This window comes from Pristiophorus japonicus, chromosome 7 (assembly GCF_044704955.1).
Source record: "Pristiophorus japonicus isolate sPriJap1 chromosome 7, sPriJap1.hap1, whole genome shotgun sequence".
NCBI lineage: Eukaryota > Metazoa > Chordata > Chondrichthyes > Pristiophoridae > Pristiophorus > Pristiophorus japonicus.
The window spans coordinates 152,014,488-152,035,601 of record NC_091983.1 but is presented as its reverse complement, the minus strand read 5'-3'; the positions used below and the strand labels follow the sequence as shown (position 1 = coordinate 152,035,601).

The 21,114-nt window shown below is 42.7% G+C and overlaps 1 protein-coding gene across 3 annotated transcripts in view; it reads left to right on the top strand.

The window, feature by feature from the left end:
• The first annotated feature begins 1,883 nt into the window (after nucleotides 1–1,883).
• ccnc (cyclin C) overlaps nucleotides 1,884–21,114 on the top strand; it is a 41,727-nt gene continuing 22,496 nt past the window's right edge. Inside the window, exons 1-6 of one of the 3 annotated variants that reach the window (XM_070885423.1) lie at nucleotides 1,884–2,043; nucleotides 4,043–4,149; nucleotides 4,344–4,428; nucleotides 8,165–8,234; nucleotides 9,390–9,441; nucleotides 14,221–14,276. In XM_070885423.1, the coding sequence (XP_070741524.1) occupies nucleotides 4,074–4,149; nucleotides 4,344–4,428; nucleotides 8,165–8,234; nucleotides 9,390–9,441; nucleotides 14,221–14,276 (339 nt within the window). In that variant the 5' untranslated portion in view covers nucleotides 1,884–2,043; nucleotides 4,043–4,073. Of the gene's footprint in view, nucleotides 2,113–4,042; nucleotides 4,150–4,343; nucleotides 4,429–8,164; nucleotides 8,235–9,389; nucleotides 9,442–14,220; nucleotides 14,277–21,114 lie in introns of all 3 variants that reach the window. The other 2 variants (XM_070885422.1, XM_070885421.1) reach the window with 2 other exon arrangements.

Genomic DNA, 21,114 nt, shown 5'->3' with positions numbered 1-21,114 from the left:
AGAATCTTAAATAATGATTTCCTTTGATTTATCACAAAGTGACTCTACATTTTAGCATTTTCATACAAACTTTTTTCCTTATTGCTCTTCTAATATGTCTCTGTTACATGAAGAGAATGACGTCAGAACTTCAAATACTGTTGTTGTGCTGCGATGGTACTTTGTATCGTGTGCTGATGTAGCATAACATAATTTCCAACGCAGCAGATTCCCAAACTCAGCCATACATCAAGCAGACATCAACCATTGACTAGTTTTTTTTTTCCTGCAGGAAGAGAGCCTCAATAGCTTTTTGTGGAGTTCCAGATTCCACTATCCTTTGTGTGAAGAAGTGCTTCTTGACATCACCCTCAAACGGACTAACTCTAATTTGAAGGTTATGCTCCCTTGATCTGGACTCCCTCACCAGAGGAATTTTTTTCCCTCTATCTACTCTATCACATCCTTTAATTACCTTGAAAACTTCAATTAGATCACCCCACAATCTTTTATACTCAAGCGAATACAAGTCTAGTCTATGCAACCTGTTTTCATAAGTTAACCCTTTTTGCCCCAGTATTATTCTGGTGAACCTGCACTGCATCTCCTCCAAGGCTAATATATCCTTCCTGAGGTGTGGCGATCAGAACTGAATGCCGTGCCCAAGATGGGGTCTAACTAGAGCTTTATATAATTGTAACATAACTTTGTATTCCAGTCCTTGAGATAAAGGCAAACATTCCATTAATCTATTTACTTATCTTTTGCACTGCGATTTCCACAGTTCCTAGCTTCTTACATTTAGAAAAAATACTCTTGATGTATCTTTCTTCAGTCCAAAGCAAATGACCTCACATTTCCCCATGTTAAACTCCATCTGCCACAATTTTGCTCACTCACTTAATTTGTCCCTTTGCCAGAGCCTGCTCCGCCATTCAATAAGATCATGGCCAATCTTCGATCTCAACTCCACTTTCCTGCCCAATCTTCTTATTCCTTGATTCCCCTCGAGTTTAAAGTCCATATAGGGTTCTCTATTCCTTCATCCAAGTCATTTATAAATATAGTGAAAAGCTGTTGCCCCAGTTCAGATCCCTGTGGACTCCACTGGTCACATCCTGCCAATTGGAGTACATACCCATTTCCCCTACTCTTTGTCTCCCATCCAATTCCCTACCCATCTCATTTTTGTTAGCAGATTCTTATGTGGAACCTTGTTGAATGCCTTCTGGAAGTCCATATTAAATAATATCCATAGATACTCCCTATCTACCACGTTAGTTAGCTCATCAAAAATTTCAACTCGCTTCGTTCGGCATGACTTCCCTGGTCAGCTCATGTTTGTCTCAGTGCTCAGTCACTCTGTCCCTAATAGGCCGCCATTTGGCTGAAAACGTAGTCGAAGCTCACTCAATGAACTGAAGGGAGTTACCAATTGCAACCTCAGCTTGCAATGTTCGAGATGCTTCAATCACTGGCTGTGCAGAATTTCCACCTGCACACGAAGAGGATTGCAAACAACTTGAAACACAAAAAAACCCAACTTGAAACATCTGTCTTCATGCTGTAACTGGTGTTCTGTGTTTCTTTAATTCATTCAGATGTTTAAAAAACAAACTGGAAAAATGAATTATATTAATGCAAGTTATACATTTATTAAATGGGCCAGAGAAAAATAATACAAACACATTTATTTTGGCAGTTTAAAAAATATAAATCACAATTCATTATTATCCTTAACCAATGAACTATTATTCTTGATTTTATTTTAAAAAAAATGTAAAATAAAGCTAATATGCGTTGCATCATATAATCAACCCTGTCTTCCCTAAAGGTTAAGAGCACAGATCCTCCACTCTCCTCTTTGCAGCAGGTCTAACTTGCCCCGGAAAGCTTTTAGCCGGGCACTTTCACCGTGACCCCGGGTTGCTTGACGGAAACATTTCGGTGTTACAGAGGGAGCAGGGCTGGAAATTTAGGATTTACATTTTGCAGAAATTAACCCAGAAGGAAAAAAAAAACAAGAAATCGGCGAAAACCCGGAGGATCCGAGCGGAGCGGGAGGTGAGCCGGCCGGCCGGCCCGCCCTGAGTGCAAGGAGATGGCGGGGAACTTCTGGCAGAGCTCGCACTAGTGAGTGTTTGATGTCAGGGCTCAGAGTGCGAGGCCTAAACACAAGATGTGCAAGAAGAGGATTCTAGTCAATAATTTCTAAAGTTGCTCCCATCTTATTTCAAACTGCAGCTTGTGCTCTTCCTTTGCTCTGCGTTATTCCTGTTGTGGTGCATCTCAGATTAAATTATGGCCTATCTTCCTGTTCTAGTGTCTTTAAACAAACTGCATCAGTCTGAAATTAATATTAAAACCAACTCCCCGGGGGAGGGGGAGACAATGAAAGAACTTGAACAGATAGAGCAGGTTGATTTTTGTTTTATATTTGGGGGTGGGGTTGTCCAGAAATAACAAGACTAATTTATACTAAGTATATTTATAATAGTGTTCTATAAATCTAGTTTATTTTAAAATGTAATTGAAATGTTACCATAATCAACTGATATAATGGGACTGTAAGGGAGAATTTTGGCTATAAAGTCTTAATGCTGCAATCTGCTCTAGACACCAAAATATGTTGGTGAGTGATGTTATTTTTGAGGCTCTGTCAAATAGTGAGTTTTGGATTTTTGTTGTGCTCATATTTTTGAGGTTTTAGGGACATGAATACTGTTAAGTATTTATTTAGATCTAGGAGGTAACTCATAAGAATGCATGTGAATATATTCAATTCCGGGATGATATATATTTTATTGCCCTCGTGAACTCCACAACTGTAGTCAGTGGAGTTGTACTTGTGGCGGAGGTGCAGCGAATGAGGGTACAGGGTCCAGAAGAGCCCAGGGGCAGCACGGGCCAGCCCACACTGCGATATGTGTGCGCACTAGGTCCATACAGCAGAGCAGGTCTCCAGTCGTCCTGGTTAATCCTTGCCACTGGATAAAGGCCTAGCTCTGTCAAGCCCGTATGGTGGCTGATGTGCAATGGTCACCACATTTAAAAAAAAATCCACGCACAGGCATCTTCCACGCCTTCAACTGGAGTTCAGGACTGGAACATCGGGTCCTTCATTGAAACATCTGTGAACTCTCGTGGAAGCAAGTCATCCTCGTGCGAGGGACCACCTATGATGATGACGTATAGAAACTGAGAAAATCCATTCTATTATAGTCATTGTTAAATCTTATGCAGTAGGTGGGCTTGACTTCCAGCCAAAGAGCGAAGAGCAATCGTTTGGTTGCTTGGACTCTTGGCTGTCAGCCAGTCTGGTGGATGGAGAGGCAGATGAAGGTGAAACGCTCCTTGTGAAAAAAGAAAAGCTGTAGCAAGCGGATTGTATTCCCAAAACCTAATTTGCATTGACTGATATTTCTGTAAAACTGCAAGGGAAAACCGGAGCAGTTTGCTAGGTTAAACTGTTTCATTGTATCCAGAATACACCATTTCTCTTAATGCATTGAAATAAAACCTGATTTCCCCTTCAGTTTAAATCGTAGAGTTGACGGGAGATTGCCCATCAGTTTAATTGTGACAGAGGGTTGTGAATCTGTGGAATTTGCTGCTTCAGAGAGCTGTGGAAGCTGGGACATTGAATAAATTTAAGACAGAAATAGACGGTTTCTTAATCGATAAGAGGATAAAGGGTTATGGGGAGCGGGCAGGGAAGTGGAGCTGGATCCATGATCAGATCAGTCATGATCTTATTGAATGGCCTAATCCTGTTCCTATCTCTTATGTTCTTATGACACCACTGCCTAAAAAGAAAATAAGCAGTGCAAAAACGGAACAAAAACACTCCACCATATATATTGTAAAATTCTCCAGTGCATGTTATACATTATAAGGCAATAAGCCATCCCAGGGTTTAGGTGACCATGATGAGCTTTCTGAACTCCTTATGAAATTAACTTGTAATATACTTAAACTTGTAATTTGCCTTCTGTGCAACCCACTGCCACCTATCATTGTCTGCTTTAAATATTGTACCAAGTTTGTGTTTGTTCTGTGTCAGTTTACAGTGGATCCTTGATAAGCAAGATGTAATGAAGGAGCGGCAGAAAGACTTGAAGTTCCTGACTGAAGAAGAATATTGGAAATTGCAAATATTTTTTGCTAATGGTAATTCTGTTCACCATTGTTTCTATCAATTGTTGCTAAAGAGAGAGGCTGTATGAGAAAAGCAAAATATATATTTTTTTCTTGTAAAGGAACATTATTGTCTTATTTTGGGAATAATGAAAAATTTCCCTAGTTTAATAAATTATGTATATCACTAAAGCGTAAATAAACATTTCTTCTTGTCTCACCAATAGTAATCCAAGCCCTAGGGGAACACCTCAAACTGAGGCAGCAGGTTATTGCAACTGCAACAGTCTACTTCAAGAGATTCTATGCCAGGTAAGATGTTTTTTTTAAATACAATTTTACATGAAACTGTTCCATCAATATACAGTACCTACTGGAACAAGACAGACCATTCACATTTGATACTAAGACTTGCATATGTCTCGTCGCTCATTCCATTATATGTCTACATTGTACACCTGCTGCAACAGAGGCACAAATATTTAAGAGCATTGCAAGTTGTGTTAGTGATGCTTGTCTGGCATATCTGACAGCTGCAGCAGACACTTAAATTGTGTACAAATGGGATGTGGCTTTTTTGTAATACATAAGAACATAATGAATGTCCTTTACATAAGAAATAGGAGCAGAAGTAGGCTGTATGGCCCCTCGAGCCTGCCCCGCCATTCAATATGATCATGGACTCAGGTCCACCTCCCTGCCCACTCCCTATAACCCCTTATTCCCTTATCATTTAAGAAACTGTCTATTTCTGTCTTAAATTTATGTAATGTCCCAGCTTCCACAGTTCTCTGAGGCAGTGAGTTTCACAGGTCCACAACCCTCAGAGAAGAAATTTCTCTTCATCTCAGTTTTAAATGGGCGGCCCCTTATTCTAAGATTTTGCCCTCTGGTTCTAGTCTCCCCTATCAGTGGAAACATCCTCTCTGCATCCACCTTGTCAAGCCCCCTCATAATCTTACACGTTTCAATAAGATCACCTCTCATTCTTCTGAATTCTAATGAGTAGAGGCCAAACCTACTCAACCTTTCTTCATAAGACAACCCCTTCATCTTCGGAATCAACCTTGTAAACCTTCTCTGAACTGCCTCCAAAGCAAGTATATCCTTTCGTAAATATGGAAACCAAAACTGCACACAGTATTCCAGGTGTGGCCTCACCAATACCCTGTACAACTGTAGCAAGACTTCCCTGCTTTTATACTCCATCCCCTTTGCGATAAAGGCCAAGATTCTATTGGCTTTCTTAATCACTTGCTGTACCTGCATATTAATCTTTTGTGTTTCTTGCACAAGTACCCCCAGGTCCCGCTGTACTGCAGCACTTTGCAATCTCTCTCCATTTAAATAATAACTTGCTCTTTGATTTTTTTCTGCCAAAGTGCATAACCTCACACTTTCCAACATTATACTCCATCTGCCAAATTTTTGCCCACTGTCTATGTCCTTTTGCAGATTTTTTTGTGTCCTCCTCACACATTGCTTTTCCTCCCATCTTTGTATCGTCAGCAAACTTGGCTACATTACACTCGGTCCCTTCTTCCAAGTCGTTAATATAGATTGTAAATAGTTGGGGTCCCAGCACTGATCCCTGCGGCACACTACTAGTTACTGATTGTCAACCCGAGAATGAACCATTTATCCCGACTCTCTGTTTTCTGTCTGTTAGCCAATCCTCTATCCATGCTAATATATTACCCCCAACTCCGTGAACTTTTATCTTTTGCAGTAAGCCTTTATTTGGCACCTTGTCAAATGCTTTCTCGAAGTCCAAATACACCACATCCACTGGTTCCCCTTTATCCACCTTGCTCGTTACATCCTCAAAGAATTCCAGCAAATTTGTCAAACATGATTTCCCTTAATAAATCCATGCTGACTCTGCCTGACCGAATTTTGCTTTCACATGTGTTAGCTTTCACATGGTGGGTATTGTGTATCAATATACATGTAGTCATATTATGCATTATTTATTTTGGTGTAAACTTTCAGTTGTGTACAGTGATAAAATCATTGCCCCATATCTGACATTCTGTGCCAGATAGCTGACTACTTGTATTTTATATATTCCCTAATCTAGTCAATTGATTGAAGAAGGGGTGTGGATAAATTATGGTTTTACTGCCTTTGGTATAGTTATGTTCTTTGCACTCTATAAAAGTTTTTATTTTATTTTACTAGAGTCCTATGAATAGAATTCCATTAATTTTAAATCTGGGTCTTTACAAGTTTTATTTAATAAAAATATCACCCACTTTTCCATTAAATACAAACTATAAACAAACAAGATATAATTGAAAGGACAGTGTTTCTGAATTATTAGGTAAACACTTAGGACATCACACACACATGCAGATAGTAGATGTATTTATATAGCGTCTTTTATGACTTCAGGACATCCCAAAACGCTTCACAGCCAATTAAGTGCTTTTGAAGTGCAGTCACTGTTGTAATACAGGAGCCAATTTGCATACAACAAGATCCTACAAACAGAAATTACATAAATATCCAGAAAATCTGTTTTAGTGATGTTGCTTGAGGAATAAATGTTGCCCAGGACATCTGGAGAATTCCCCTACTCTTCTTTGAAAAGGGCCATTGGACTGCTGGAGTGGACAAAAAGAGCCTTGATTTAATGTATCATCGGAAAGCACTACACTCGGGATTTACTGTAGCTTTATAGAATCATAGAGTAGTACAGCACAGAAGGAGGCTATTCGGCCCATTGAGTCTGTGCCAGCTCTTTTTGAAGAGCAATCCAGTTAGTCCCACTCCCTCACTCTTTGCCCATATCCCTGGAATGTTTTCTCCTTCAATTGTTTATCCAATTCTCTTTTGAAGGCTATTATTGAATCTATATCCACCACCCTATTAGGCAGTCCATCCAAATCCTAACCACCCATTGCATAAAAAGGTTTTTCCTCATGTTTCCTCTGGTTCTTTTGCCAATCACCTTAAATCTGTGTCCTCTTGTTATCAACCCTTCAGCCATTGGAAACAGCATGTTTGCTGACGACACCCAGCTTTGCCTCACCACCACCACCTCTCTTGACTCCTCCACTCTCTCTGAATTGTCAGACTGCTTCTCCAGTATGGGATGAGCAGAAATTTCCTCGCACTAAATATTGGGAAGACCGAAGCCATTGTCTTCAGTCCCTGCTTCAAACTCCGTTCCCTAGTCACTGACTCCAACCCGCTCTCTGGCACTGTCTGAGGCTGGACCATACTGTTTACAACCTCAGTGTCATATTTGACCCCGATATGAGTTTCTAACCACATATCCATGCCATCACTAAGACCACCTATTTCCACCTCTGGAAAACCGCCCGACTCTCCTCAGCCTATCTGCATGGAAACCCTCATCCATGCCTTTGTTACCTCTAGACGACTATTTAAATGCACTCCTGGCTGGCCTCCCTCCATGGCCTCGCTCCTCCAGCCCCATAACCCTCCGAGATATTTGCACTCCTAATTCTGGCATCCCCATGCCTTCAGCTGCCAAGGCCCTAAGCTCTGGAATTCCCTCCCTAAACCTCTCCACCTCTCTTTTCTCCTTTAAGATCCTCTTAATACCTACCTCTTTGACCAAGCATTTGGTCATATGTCCTAACATCTCCTTGTGTGGCTCGGTGTCAAATTTTGTTTTATAATGCTCCTTTGAAGCATCTTGGGATGTTTTACAACATTAAAGGCGCTCTATAAATGCAAATTGTTCTTTTTGTTGTTGCTTACTCTATCTAAACTGTTCATGACTTAAAAAAATTATCAAATCTCTTGGTCTTCTCTGCTCTAAGGTGAACAACCATAGCTTCTCCAATATATCCATGTAACTGTAATCCCTCATCCCTGGAATTATTTGAATACATTTCTTCTGTACCCTCTCCAAAGCCCACATGTCCTTCCTAAAGTGTGGTGCCCAGAATTGGACACAATACTGCAGCAGGGTTTATCAATAGAAAATTGAATTGTCGATTAAAACTGAGAGAAAATATTTTTACTGTATTATGGTGAGTGAACTGGTATTGAGACCTTCTTTTTGCCATTTCAGATACTCACTGAAGAGTATAGATCCAGTACTGATGGCTCCAACTTGTGTATTTTTAGCATCGAAAGTAGAGGTATTTTCAAATAATAATATTATAATGTGATCCAGTTTCTGATTATAGATATTCAGATAGTGGAACCTCATCACTTGACTTGCTAGTTCTAGTGAAGATTTTACTAAGGTACAATTTTGTTCAAGCAAATTGTGAATATATAAATTTTTTTAGAAAATTCATGGAGAATAATTGATAACCCAGGAGTGATTATATGACACTAATTGGTGAAGGGTTTCGAATGATGTAAACTTTGAGATGAAACTGAAGTGGTTTCGAACAATTCTGAACCTTGAGGTGAAATTAACACATTGTTGTTGCAGTTTTGGGGAGCAGTTCTCTTCCTTTGTAGGACAAGTGACTCCAAAGAGCCCTAAAAATATCCAAAGATGTCCTAAAATGTTGTCTGTAACAATGCTACTGAACTCTGAGAAAAATGGACAAGAGTTAATGCTAAGAACCATGAGTACTCAAGACAGTACTGCGTGGATAAAATTATCTTTCACAATTAGCAGCTGGTTCCAATTATTGGCAGGAGCTAGTTACATCTAGGATTGTCAATGTTGAATGGAGAGTTGTGTTGACAAATGTTTGGGATGATCTAAAACAAAGCCATTGTTGCCTTGTACTGTTATTTAAAGTCAGAAAAAGTGAAAGTAGTTGTTACAACTAAAGAGTAATTAAAAAATTGCTCATTATAACTGTTTGTCTAATATATTGTCACCAACTAAAATAATTCTTGCAAAGAGGTGTATCTCAGAGTGGTTGAAATGGTATTGGAGGAATTTAGTTTGAAAATCGTAAGAGGTAAAAAGATATTCAGGAATTTCCTCTCGGTTTCTCTTGATTGGTTGCCATGGAAGATCAATGGAAACCCTGGATAGACGAACAAACCGGATTTCTGGTGATCTTCTGCCGAAGTTACGCTGGCCAAGCAGGAGAACTTCTCCAGCCCTCCACCTGCCCCTGATAAATATAGACAGCTTTAGTTCGAGAAGAAGAATTGATTACTCCTGTTGTGTGAATTTAGGAGAGGAAATTTAAAGTTTAATCTATATATGTTCACAGCCCTAATTTTTGAGGTACTAAAACTAAAGCATCCAAATAAATGTATTGCTCTCTTTGTTATGTTGTATTGAACATAATTGCCTGCTATAATCTACTTTTTGTTTTTAGGAATTTGGTGTTGTCTCAAACACACGTTTGATTTCAGCTTCAACCTCAGTGTGTGAGTACAAAGTCTTTTTCTGTTAAGAAAATCTTGACATTTCAGAACGAAAGATTCTAATTTTATAACCATTCAGTTAACAGAAGATATGCAGAAGATACTGCATATGAAGTTGTTGAATTCTGTTTATTGCATCAGTGAGGGAAATTGCATAACTTATGAACAGTCGTCACGAGTGAACTTTGCAGGCTTCTTCACAAGTGGAATACATGTAGTGGTCAACAGTTTCATATACAGGTAACGTGGAGGCCCCGACCTGCGTGAAAACACCAGCGGCAGGTCGGGGCCATAAAAGGAGCGGAGGTGCGGCGGTCCCGGAGCAGCGTAGAGGCGTCCCACTTCAGGGAGCAGCGCGAGCTGGTGCAGGAGGGCGACGGCAGCGAAGAGTGACATCATCAAGGTCCATGTCGGTGATTGGAGCGTGGGCAGATACAGCTGGAGCGGCGAGAGACTGTGGAGGGATGTGATTGGGGCCCAAGAGTGGCGTGAGTTCAGGGCCAGGGGCAGCACGGGCCAGCCCACACTGCGATATGTGTGCGCACTAGGTCCGTGCAGTAGAGCAGGTCTCCAGTAGTCTTGGGTAATCCTTGCCACTGGACCAAGACCTAGCTCTGTCAAGACCGTATGGTGGCTGGTGTGCAACGGCCACCACACGTTAAAAAAATCTACGCACGGGCATCTTTCACCCTTTGAGTATGTAGTTCAGGACCTGGAATATTAGGTCCTTCATTGAAACACCTGTGAACTCATCTTTGTTTTGGCATGGAAGCAAGTCATCCTCATTTCAAGGGACTGCCTATGATGATGATACAGGTACATATTTGTTCAATTTATTTATGGTACAGTTAAAATTTCAAAAGGGATTTTCATTTTATGAGAATTTTTAAACTCTCTTTTCCTACATATTTGTAAGCAGTAGCACACAGAATGCTTAGGGCCCATTATCACCACAGTACTTGTGACATTATCCGTTGCAGTCTAGTTGTCCAAGAGAATGGTTAAGATGTGTGAGTTATTGGCAGCCTTTGTGGCAGTTTGTTTGGTTCTGTTCTATTGAGAAGACCTTTGGCTAATTTTGTTACTGATTGTACATTTTGGTTTGTGAGACTGCTTTGAATTGGCTTGTATATGGAGATTTGTCTACTGTTGACGATGTTTGAGGCTAGTCATGTTGAGAGCTTGCATAATGCATTTTTAAACTGTCAGTGGCTAGTGTTAAAGTAGTTGTAGTAACTGCATTATTATGGAATTGTTTTTAAAAAAATATATATATATTCCATAAATTTGAAGCTATTAGCATGTACAGATTGGACCTCATTGGTCCGGCATGCTCGGGACCTGACCGGTGCCAGAGCAGAGAATTTTCCGAACCATGGGAGGTAACGCCGAACCTAGGCTTACCGGTAACTGATGACAGCACCCGGGCTCCTGAACGCCTCCGCCACGCTCCGGCTCAGGCTGCGAAACTCGGGCCTCACTTCCTCTCTTCGTGTAGAAATCTCCCAGCCACATTTTTTAATTAACGCGCTGGTTTGGTGCTCTTTTTTTTTTATAAACTCTCCTCTCCCTCAGGCCCAGCTTCGGCGCCTCAGTCAGCCACCTGCCCTTCCCTTCCCTTTCCTTGCCTGGCCACCTCACTGAAGCACGGGAAACCGGGACGCCACGCATGCAAAGCAGCAGTTGCGCACTTATCAATGAGAGCCAGGAAGTGCGGGATGCTGAAGCCGAACCATGGATGTTTCCAGACCAGAGAGGTCCAACCTTTATCAGTATTACGGTTCATCTATGTTGCTTGTTTGCAGCACAGAAATGTTTGAAGCTTTAGCATGTTAGCTGTCTGGTGGAGTCAGCTAACCTGGTAATTTTGAGCTGGTATAATAAGATGAATAATAATAACTTTTATTTACATAGCGCCTTTAATATAGTAAAACATCCTAAGGCGCTTCACAACAGTCAAACAGATAAATTTGACACCGAGCTACAGAAGAAATTAAGGCAGATGATCAAAAGCTTGTTTAAAGAGGTAGGTTTTAACGAGCGTCTAAAAGGAGGAAAGAGAGGTAGAGAGGCGTAGAGGTTTAGGGAGGGGGTTCCAGAGCTTAGGGCCCAGGCAGCTGAAGGCACGTTCACCGATGGTTGAGTAGTTATAATGAGGGATGTCCAAAAGGCTAGAATTTGAGGAACACAGACATCTTGTGGGATTGTGAGGCTGAAAAAGATTACAGAGATGGGGAGGGGCAATTCCATGGAGTGATTTGTAAACGAGGATGAGAATTTTGAATCAAGGCATTGTTTAACTGGGAGCCAATGTAGGTCAGAAAGCACAGGGGTGATGAGTGATCTTGTCTTGGTGCGGGTTAGTACACAGGCTGCTGAGTTTTGGATGACTTCAAGTTTATGTAGTGTGGAATGTGGAAGGCCGGCCAGGAGTGAGCTGGAGTCGTCAAGTCCAGAGGTAACAAAGAGATGAATGAGGGTTTCAGCAGCAGAAGAGCTGAGGCAGGGGTGGAGGCGGGCAATGTTACGGAGGTTGAAAAAGATGGTTTTAGTTATGCTGCGGATATGTGGCTGGAAACTCATTTCAGGGTCAAATATGACGCCTAGGTTGTGAACAATCTTCACCCTCAGATTGATGCTAGGGAGAGGGATGGAGTCAGTGGTTAGGGAACGCAGTTTGTGGCGGGGACCAAAAATAATGGCTTTGGTCTTCCCAATATTTGATTGGAGAAAATTTCTGTTCATCCAGTACTGGATGTCGGACAAGCAATCTGACAATTTAGATACCAAGCAGGGGTTGACAGAAGTGGTGGAGAGGTAGAGCTGGGTGTCGTCTGTGTACATGTGGAAACTGACTCCGTGTTTTTGGATGATATCGCCAAGGGGCAGCATATAGATGAGAAACAAGAGGGAACCAAGGACAGATCCTTGGGGGACACCAGAGGTAACGATGCAGGAGTGGGAAGAGAAGCCATTGCTGGAGATTTTTTGGTTACGATTAGATCGATAAGAATGGAACCAGGTGAAGCAGTCCTACCTAGCTGGACATTGGTGGAGTGGTGTTGGAGGAGGATGGAGTGGTCAATTGTGTCAAAGGCTGCAGACAGGTCCAGAAGGATGAGGAGGGTTAGTTTACCTTTGTCACACTCACAAAGGATGTCATTTGTGACTTTGATGAGAGCGATTTCGGTACTGTGGCGGGGCAAAAACCAGATTGAAGGGAGGCAATAACAAGTTCAAGTACTTTGGACAGGAAAGGGAGGTTGGAGATGGGGAGATAGGTAGCAAGCAAAGTGGGGTCAAGTGTGTTATTTTTTTGAGGAGAGGGGTGATGACAGCAGATTTGAGCTGTGAGCAGGATGCTGGAAGACTGCAGGGTGACTTGGACAGGTTAGGTGAGTGGGCAAATGCATGGCAAATGCAGTATAATGTGGATAAATGTGAGGTTATCCACTTTGGTGGCAAAAACACGAAGGGAGAATATTATCTGAATGGTGGCAGATTAGGAAAAGGGGAGGTGCAGCGAGACCTGGGTGTCATGGTACATCAGTCATTGAAGTTTGGCATGCAGGTACAGCAGGCGGTGAAGAAGGCAAATGGCATGTTGGCCTTCATAGCTAGAGGATTTGAGTATAGGAGCAGGGAGGTCTTACTGCAGTTGTACAGGGCCTTGGTGAGGCCTCACCTGGAATATTGTGTACAGTTTTGGTCTCCTAATCTGAGGAAGGACGTTCTTGCTATTGAGGGAGTACAGCGAAGGTTCACCAGATAAATTCCCGGGATGGCAGGACTGACCTATGAGGAGAGACTGGATCAACTGGGCTTGTATTCACTGGAGTTTAGAAGAATGAGAGGGGATCTCATAGAAACGTATAAAATTCTGATGGGATTGGACAGGTTAGAGGCAGGAAGAATGTTCCCGTTGCTGGGGAGTTCCAGAACCAGGGGTCACAGTCTAAGATTAAGGGGTAAGCCATTTAGGACCGAGATGAGGAGAAACTTCTTCACTCAGAGAATGCTTAACCTGTGGAATTCTCTACTGCAGAAAGTTGTTGAGGCCAATTCGTTAGATATATCCAAAAGGGAGTTAGATATGGCCCTTACAGCCAAAGGGATCAAGGGGTATGGAGAGAAAGCAGGAAAGGGGTACTGAGGTTGAATGATCAGCCATGATCTTATTGAATGGCGGTGCAGGCTCGAAGGGTCGAATGGCCTACTCCTGCACCTAATTTCTATGTTTCTATTTGAAGGAGAGGTGAACAGTACCTGAGGACAGAGAACCGTTAACAATGTCGGCTAACATGGGAGACAGAAAAGGAAGTTGCGTGGTCAGTAGTTTAGTGGGAATAGGGTCAAGAGAGCAGGAAGTGGGTCTCATAGATAAGATGAGTTTGGAACGATTTAAGAGGGGAGATCAAAGAGAAGCTAGAAAAAGATATGAGTTTTGGCTTAGGGCAGGTGGGAGCGTCAGATGCAGTTTGGCCCTGTGGGCTTGTGAAGAAAGGGAACTCACAGAGGCAGCTGATCGGATGGTCTCAATCTTTGATACAAAGTGTCCATGAGCTCCTCGCACTTGTTGTTGGAGGTGAGTAATTGACTTGACCTTGGACTACTGTATTCCATGTTATGGATTAACTTAGTTTCCTAGGCATCTTCTTCATCAAATACTGTCATTTGTGAATAGATAAAAACTGAAGAGAACATATATGCTGCATATATTCATATATATCTGTTGGACTGGAGTTTCATTTTTAAATTTGTCATCTTTCTTTTAAAATGTAGTGAAAACCAGGTTTTCTTATGCATTTCCTAAGGAATTTCCCTACAGAATGAACCATGTAAGTATCAAAGATTTTCCTCTTTTTAATGGAATATAATTACCCATTAGATGCATGGTCATTTCAGTGATGCTTGCCTAAATGGAACAGATCTATAAACATAGTAAGAGAGGAGGTATTAAGGGGTTTAGCAGCTTTGAAAGTAGATAAGTCCCCAGGCTCGGATGAAATGCATTCCAGGTTGTTGAGTGAAGTAAAAGAGGAAATAGCAGAGGCCTTGACCATCATTTTCCGGTCCTCTCTGGATTTGGGCATGGTGCCGGAGGACTGCTAATGTAGTACCCTTGTTTAAGAAGGGAGAAAGGGATAGGCCGAGTAATTACAGGCTTGTCAGCCTAACCTCGATGGTGGGAAAATTATTGGAAAAATTCCTGAAAGACAGGATAAATCTACATTTGGAAAGGCAAGGATTAATTAGGGACAGTCAGCACGGATTTATTAAGGGAAGATCATGTTTGACTAACCTGATAAAATTTTTTGAGGAGGTAACCAAGAGGGTCGATGAGGGTAGTGCATATGGACTTTAGCAAAGCTTTTGATAAGGTCCCACATGGTAGACTGGTCGTGAAGGTTAAAGCCCATGGGATCCAGGGCAAAGTGGCTAGATGGATCCAAAATTGGCTTAGAGGTAGGAAGCAAAGGATAATGGTTGATGGATGTTTTTGTGACTGGAAGGATGTTTCCAGTGGGGTTCTGCAGGGCTCAGTACTGGGTCCCTTGCTTTTTGTGGTGTATATCAATGATTTTAGATTTGAATATAGGGAGTAAGATTAAGAAGTTTGCAGATGACACTAAAACTGGCTGTGTGGTTGATAATGAAGAGGAAAGTCATGGACTGCAGGAGGATATCAATCTACTGGTCAGGTGGGCAGAGCAGTGGCAAATGGAATGTAATTCGGAGAAGTGTGAGGTAATGCACTTTGGGAGGGCTAATAAGGAAAGGGTATACATATTAAGCAGTAGGCCACTTAATAGTGTAGATGAACAAAGGGACCTTGGCGTGCTTGGAAAGTAGCAGGTCAGGTGGATAAGGTGATTAAGAAGGGATACGGAATGCTTGCATTTATTGGCTGAGGCATAGAATACAAGAGCAGGGAGGTTATGCTTAAATTGTATAATACTCTGGTTAGGCCACAGCTGGAGTACTGCATGCAGTTCTGGTCGCCGTATTATAGGAAGGATGTGATTGCACTAGAGAGGGTGCAGTGGAGATTTACTAGGATGCTGCCTTGAATGGAGAATCTTGGCTATGAGGACAGATTGGATAGGTTGGATTTGTTCTCATTGGAGCAGAGGAGGTTGAGAGGAGACCTCATTGAGGTGTACAAAATTTTGAGGGGCTTGGATATAGTGGCTAGCAAGGGCCTATTTCCACTGATGGAGGGGTCAGTTACGAGGGGGCATAGTTTTAAGGTGGAAGGTTCAGATGGGATTTGAGGGGGGGGGCTTCTTCATGCAGAGGGTTGTGGGGGTCGGGAACTCACTGCCTGGAAGGATGGTGGACGCAGAAACCCTCACCACATTAAAAAGGTGCTTGGATGGGCACTTGAAGTGACGTAACCTGCAGGAATTAGACTGGATAACCTTTTGTTGGCTGGCGCAGATACGATGGTAAGTACTGCAGGGAATCTAATACGGCCAGGGTGATGATCTGGACTAGTTTCGATCGCCTGGATGGGTCAGAGAGGAATTTTCCCAAGTTTTAATCCCCCCAATTGGCCTGGGTTTTTATCTGGTTTTTACCTCACCCAGGATGGGGTGGAGTGTAGAATGTTTTAGTGTAAAGGGTGTCGTAGTTGTGTGGGACGGACTGGTTGCTCTTTACCTTTCCGCCATTGTTCATCGTTCATAGGTTTATGTGTAACCTTCAGGGCTGCTGACCGAGGGCCATGCGGCTCTTTGTCGGCCGGCACGGACACGATGGGCTGAAATGGCCTCCTTCCACGCTGTAAATTTCTATTTTTCTATGTTCTATCTTTTTGAGGCTTCACTTTAACACTAATCCATCCCTTTGGCTGAGCATTGCAGTGGTGATTCATTTTGGGTGGGTTTCAACATGTCCACAATATTGTAGAAGGTTGTTACATGCCTTTCATGTTTCATAGAACAGCCAATGCAATTAATTATATTAATCGGATGGAGAATTTGAGGTTGGGCACTCTTGCATATTTAAGATGTATTTGTTAAGTCATGAATTCCTATCTGAGACACTGGTGTAATGATGTGAAATGCCCAGGTTCTACAGACATTTCAGCAGAACACCTTTTAGCATTCAATTTTCTTTACTTTTAACACTCCAGTTAGATTATATTGTCAACCTTAACTTTACATTGCATAGTGTATCTTCAAATTTTAAAATTCTTTTTTCCTTTAATAAGGAAGCCCTTGCCCAATATTGCTCAGTTTTTAATTTTTATTCAGTTGGTTGTAAAACCCCATTCTTACAGCAGTTCATTTTCAATGATACAATGTAAATGTTCATGGCTCTCTTCAGCAGCACCGATTCAATCTATTTCTGTCCTGGTCTGCAGTTCCATTTTGCTTCACCTGGTGCTTTGCCAAAAAAACTTTTTTTCTTCCTTTTTGGTGTCAAGGACCACAAGCTTCAACAACTCTTGGATACCAACGCCCCTCCGGATCCTTCTACGCCTTCACTTTCCTCTGACCCCATCCCTCCTTCCGATCTCTCTCTTTGCCGTGTTTTCACTATTCCCTCTTTGACCTTGAACAATCAGTTCACAGCAAAGGCCTCGGTTTCATTCCCTTACGCCACCAGCTCAATGAATTTTGAGCTCGGCACGTCACTGAACTTTTCTTCCTTTGCCTCCACGCCCACATCTTTGGCTAGGAGTCTTCCCTCTGTACAACGGACCCTTTCTCCCGTCTCCAGAATTCTCATTCCACCTGGACCCCTCACTCTTGCCTTTTACCCTCTCTAGATCTTTTAATTGGAAACTGCTGGCGTGACATCAGTCATCTCGATTTATCTTCCTTGCTCACTCACTCCATCTGAACTTGCAGCCTCCCTCTGAACTTGCAGCACTCCTTTCTCTCAGGTTCGACATTAACATTGTCATTAAACCTGCTGACAAGAGTGGCACTGTTGTTGTTTGGTGAACTGACCTCTACCTTGTGGAAGCTGAATGCCAACTCTCTGACATCTCCTACTTCCTCCTGGACCATGACCGTACTGACGAACATCAAGCCATCATTTCCCAGACTATCATTGATCTTCTCTCCTCCGGAGCTCTCCCATACAGTCCCCTTCTACCTTCTTCCCAACATCCACAAACAGGACTGCCCTGATGTACCCATTGTTTCAGCCTGATCTTGCTCATGGAAGTTATTTCTTCGTGTATCAACTGTTTTTCTCCCCATGTCCATTCTCTTCCCACCTACATCCATGACTCTTCTTCCTCCGCCATTTAACAGTTTTCAGTCTCTTCCCACCTGTCTTTTTACCATGGTCGTCCAATCCTTCTACACTTCCATCTCCCAGCAGGATGGCCTGAGGGTGCTCCACTTCTTCCTTGAGCAGAGGCCCAACCAGTCCCCATCCACCACCACTCTCCCACCTAGCTGAACTTGTTCTCACTTTGACCAACTTCTCCTTTGACTGCACTCACTTCCTCCAAATAAAAGGTGTTGGTATGGGAACTCATATGGATCCGAGCTGTGTCTGCCTTTTCGTGGGATATGTGGAACAATCTTTGTTCCAGTCCTACACAGGTCCTCTCCTTGACCTCTTATCCAGTACATTGATGACTCTATCGGTGCCACTTCCTGCTCTCGCCCTGAACTGGAAAATTTCATAAATTTTACTTCTAATTTCCATCCCCCTCTCGCCTTCAAATGATCCATCTTTGACTCTTCCCTTCCCTTCCTCGACTTCTCAATCTTCATTTCTGGGGATAGGCTGCCAACCAATATCTACTATAAGCCCATTGACTCCCACAGTTACCTTGATTACATATCCTCCCACCCTGCTTCCTGTAAGGACTTTATTCTATTCTCCCAGTTTCTCCGACTGCATTGCATCTGTTTTGATGATGCTACCTTCCATACTAATGCTTCCGCTATGCCTTTTACCTCAACTGAGGATTCCCCTCTACCGTGGTTGACCGGGCCCTCGACTGTGTCCGTCCCATTTCCCGCACTTCGGTCTCGCCCCTTCCCCTCCCTCCCAGAACCACAACAGGGCTTCCCTTGTCCTGACCTTCCACGCTACCAGCCTCTACATTTAACAGATCATCCTCTGCCATTTCCGCCATCTCCAGCATGATGCCACCACCACACACCTTGCCCTCCTTCATTCCTTTCAGCATTTCAAAAGGACCGCTCCCTCCACAACAAGCACTCCTCTTTCAACCTCAACACCCACTCCCCTTCCCACGGCACCTTCCCGTGCAAGTGCAGGAGAAGCCACATCTGCCCTTTGACCTCTTCCCTTCCCACCATTCAAGGCCCTAAACACTCCTTCCAGGTGAAACAGTGATTTATTTATACTTCTTTCAATTTAGTATACTTTATTTGCTGTTCATGATGCGGTCTCCTCTACATTGGGGAGACCAAACGCAGATTGGGTGATCACTTTGCTGAACACCTCCGTTCAGTCTGCAAGCTGGACCCTGAGCATCCAGTCGCTCGCCATTTTAATTCTCCGTTCCACTCCCACTCTGACCTCTCTGTCCTCGGCCTCCTACACTATTCAAATGAATCTCAGTGGATGCTCAAGGAACAGCATCTCATTTTTCGATTTGGCACTTTACAGCCTTCCGGACTTAAAATTGAGTTCAACAATTTCAGACCATAACCACTGCTCCCATTTTTTTGGACGGCAAGTGCTGGTAATTATTCTGCTATTGCCATTTACAACTCAACTAGACCCATCTTTTGTTTCTTTACTCGTCCCATTACCACTGCCTTTTGCCTCGCATCATCATCCCTTTTGTCATTTAATCTCTCCTGCCTTCTACCCTATCACAGCCCTTCCCATTTGTTCTTCCATCTGCCCCCCCTCTTTTCCTGCCTCTGTACTTGCTTAAAACCTGCTACATCTCTAACTTTTCTCAGTTCTGATGAAATGTCTCCGACCTGAAGCGTGAACTCTGTTTCTCCCTCCACAATGCTGCCTGACCTGCTGAGTATTTCCAGCATTTTCTGTTTTAATTTAGATTTCCAGCATCTGCAATATTTTGCTTTTGTTTATATCTTCATAGTTTGTCAGTTTAAAAAGTTTGTCTAGGATAAAATAACAGTTACTTTTGCTTATGTAAGGCGATTTATAGAGACAGAAGAATACCAAAAAGAAAACAGCATGTTGCAGTTTAGTTAAAATATTAAAAAAAGCCCAGTTAGAAATTGTACATCCCCGATTTTAATCGCAACACCATTGGTGGACATGCCTTCAGCTGCCTGGGCCCAAAACTCTGGAATTCCTTCCCGAAACCCCTCAACCTCTCTCCACCTTTTTAGACACTCCTTAAAATCTACTTCGTTGACCATTGGTCCTAATATCGCCTCATGTAGCTCGGCGTCAAATTTTGTTTAATAATGCCCCTGTGAAGCGCCTTGGGACGTTTTACTGCGTTAAAGGTGCTATATAAAAAGTATGAAGGCAGAGTTGGCTAAAGTGGGCCGGGAAAATAGATTAAAGTATGGGATGGTTGATGAGCAGTGGCAGACATTTAAGGAGATATTTCATAACTCACAATAAAAATATATCCCAATGAGAAGGAAAGTCTGTAAGAGAAGGGATAACCATCCGTGGCTAACTAAGGAAATAAAGGATGGTGTCCAATTGAAAACAAAGGCATACAATGTGGCCAAAACTAGTGGGAGGCCAGAGGATTGGGGAACTTTTAAAAGCCAGCAAAAAACGACTAAAAATGATAGAGAGGGAAGTTAGATTATGAAAGTAAACTAGCACAAAATATAAAAAGATAGTAAGAGTTTCTACAGGTACGTAAAAAGGAATGCTGCAGTACATAGGGACCCGGGGGTCCTTAGTTTGCAGGTATAACAAGTAATCAGGAAGGCAAATGGATTGTTGGCTTTTATTGCAAGGAGGATAGTGTATAAAAGCAGAGAAATCCTGTTAGAACTGTACAGGTTTTTGGTGAGGCCACACCTAGAGTACAGCGTACAGTTTTGGTCTCCGTATTTAAGGAAGCATAGAAAATAGGTGCAGGAGTAGGCCATTCGGCCCTTCGAGCCTGCACCATCATTCAATAAGATCATGGCCGACCATTCTCTCAGTACCCCTTTCCTGCTTTCTCTCCATAACTCTTGATCCCCTTAGCCCTAAGGGCTATATCTAATTCCCTCTTGAATATATCCAATGAACTGGCATCAACAACTCTCTGCGGCAGGGAATTCCACAGGTTAACAACTCTCTGAATGAAGAAGTTTCTCCTCATCTCAGTCCTAAATGGCCTACCCCTTATCCTAAGACTATGTCCCCTGGCTCTGGACTTCCCGAACATCGGGAACATTCTTCCCGCATCTAAACTGTCCCATCCCGTCAGAATCTTGTATGTTTCTATGAGATCCCCTCTCATCCTTCTAAACTCCAATGTATAAAGGCCCAGTTGATCCAGTCTCTCCTCATATGACAGTCCAGCCATCCCTGGAATCAGTCTGGTGAACCTTCGCTGCAGTCCCTCAACAGCAAGAATGTCCTTCCTCAGACTAGGAGACCAAAACTGTACACAATATTCCAGGTGAGGCCTCGCGAAGGCCCTGTATAACTGCAGAAAGACCTCCCTGCTCCTAGATTCAAAATCCCCTAGCTATGAAGGCCAACATACCATTTGCCTTCTTCACCACCTGCTGTACC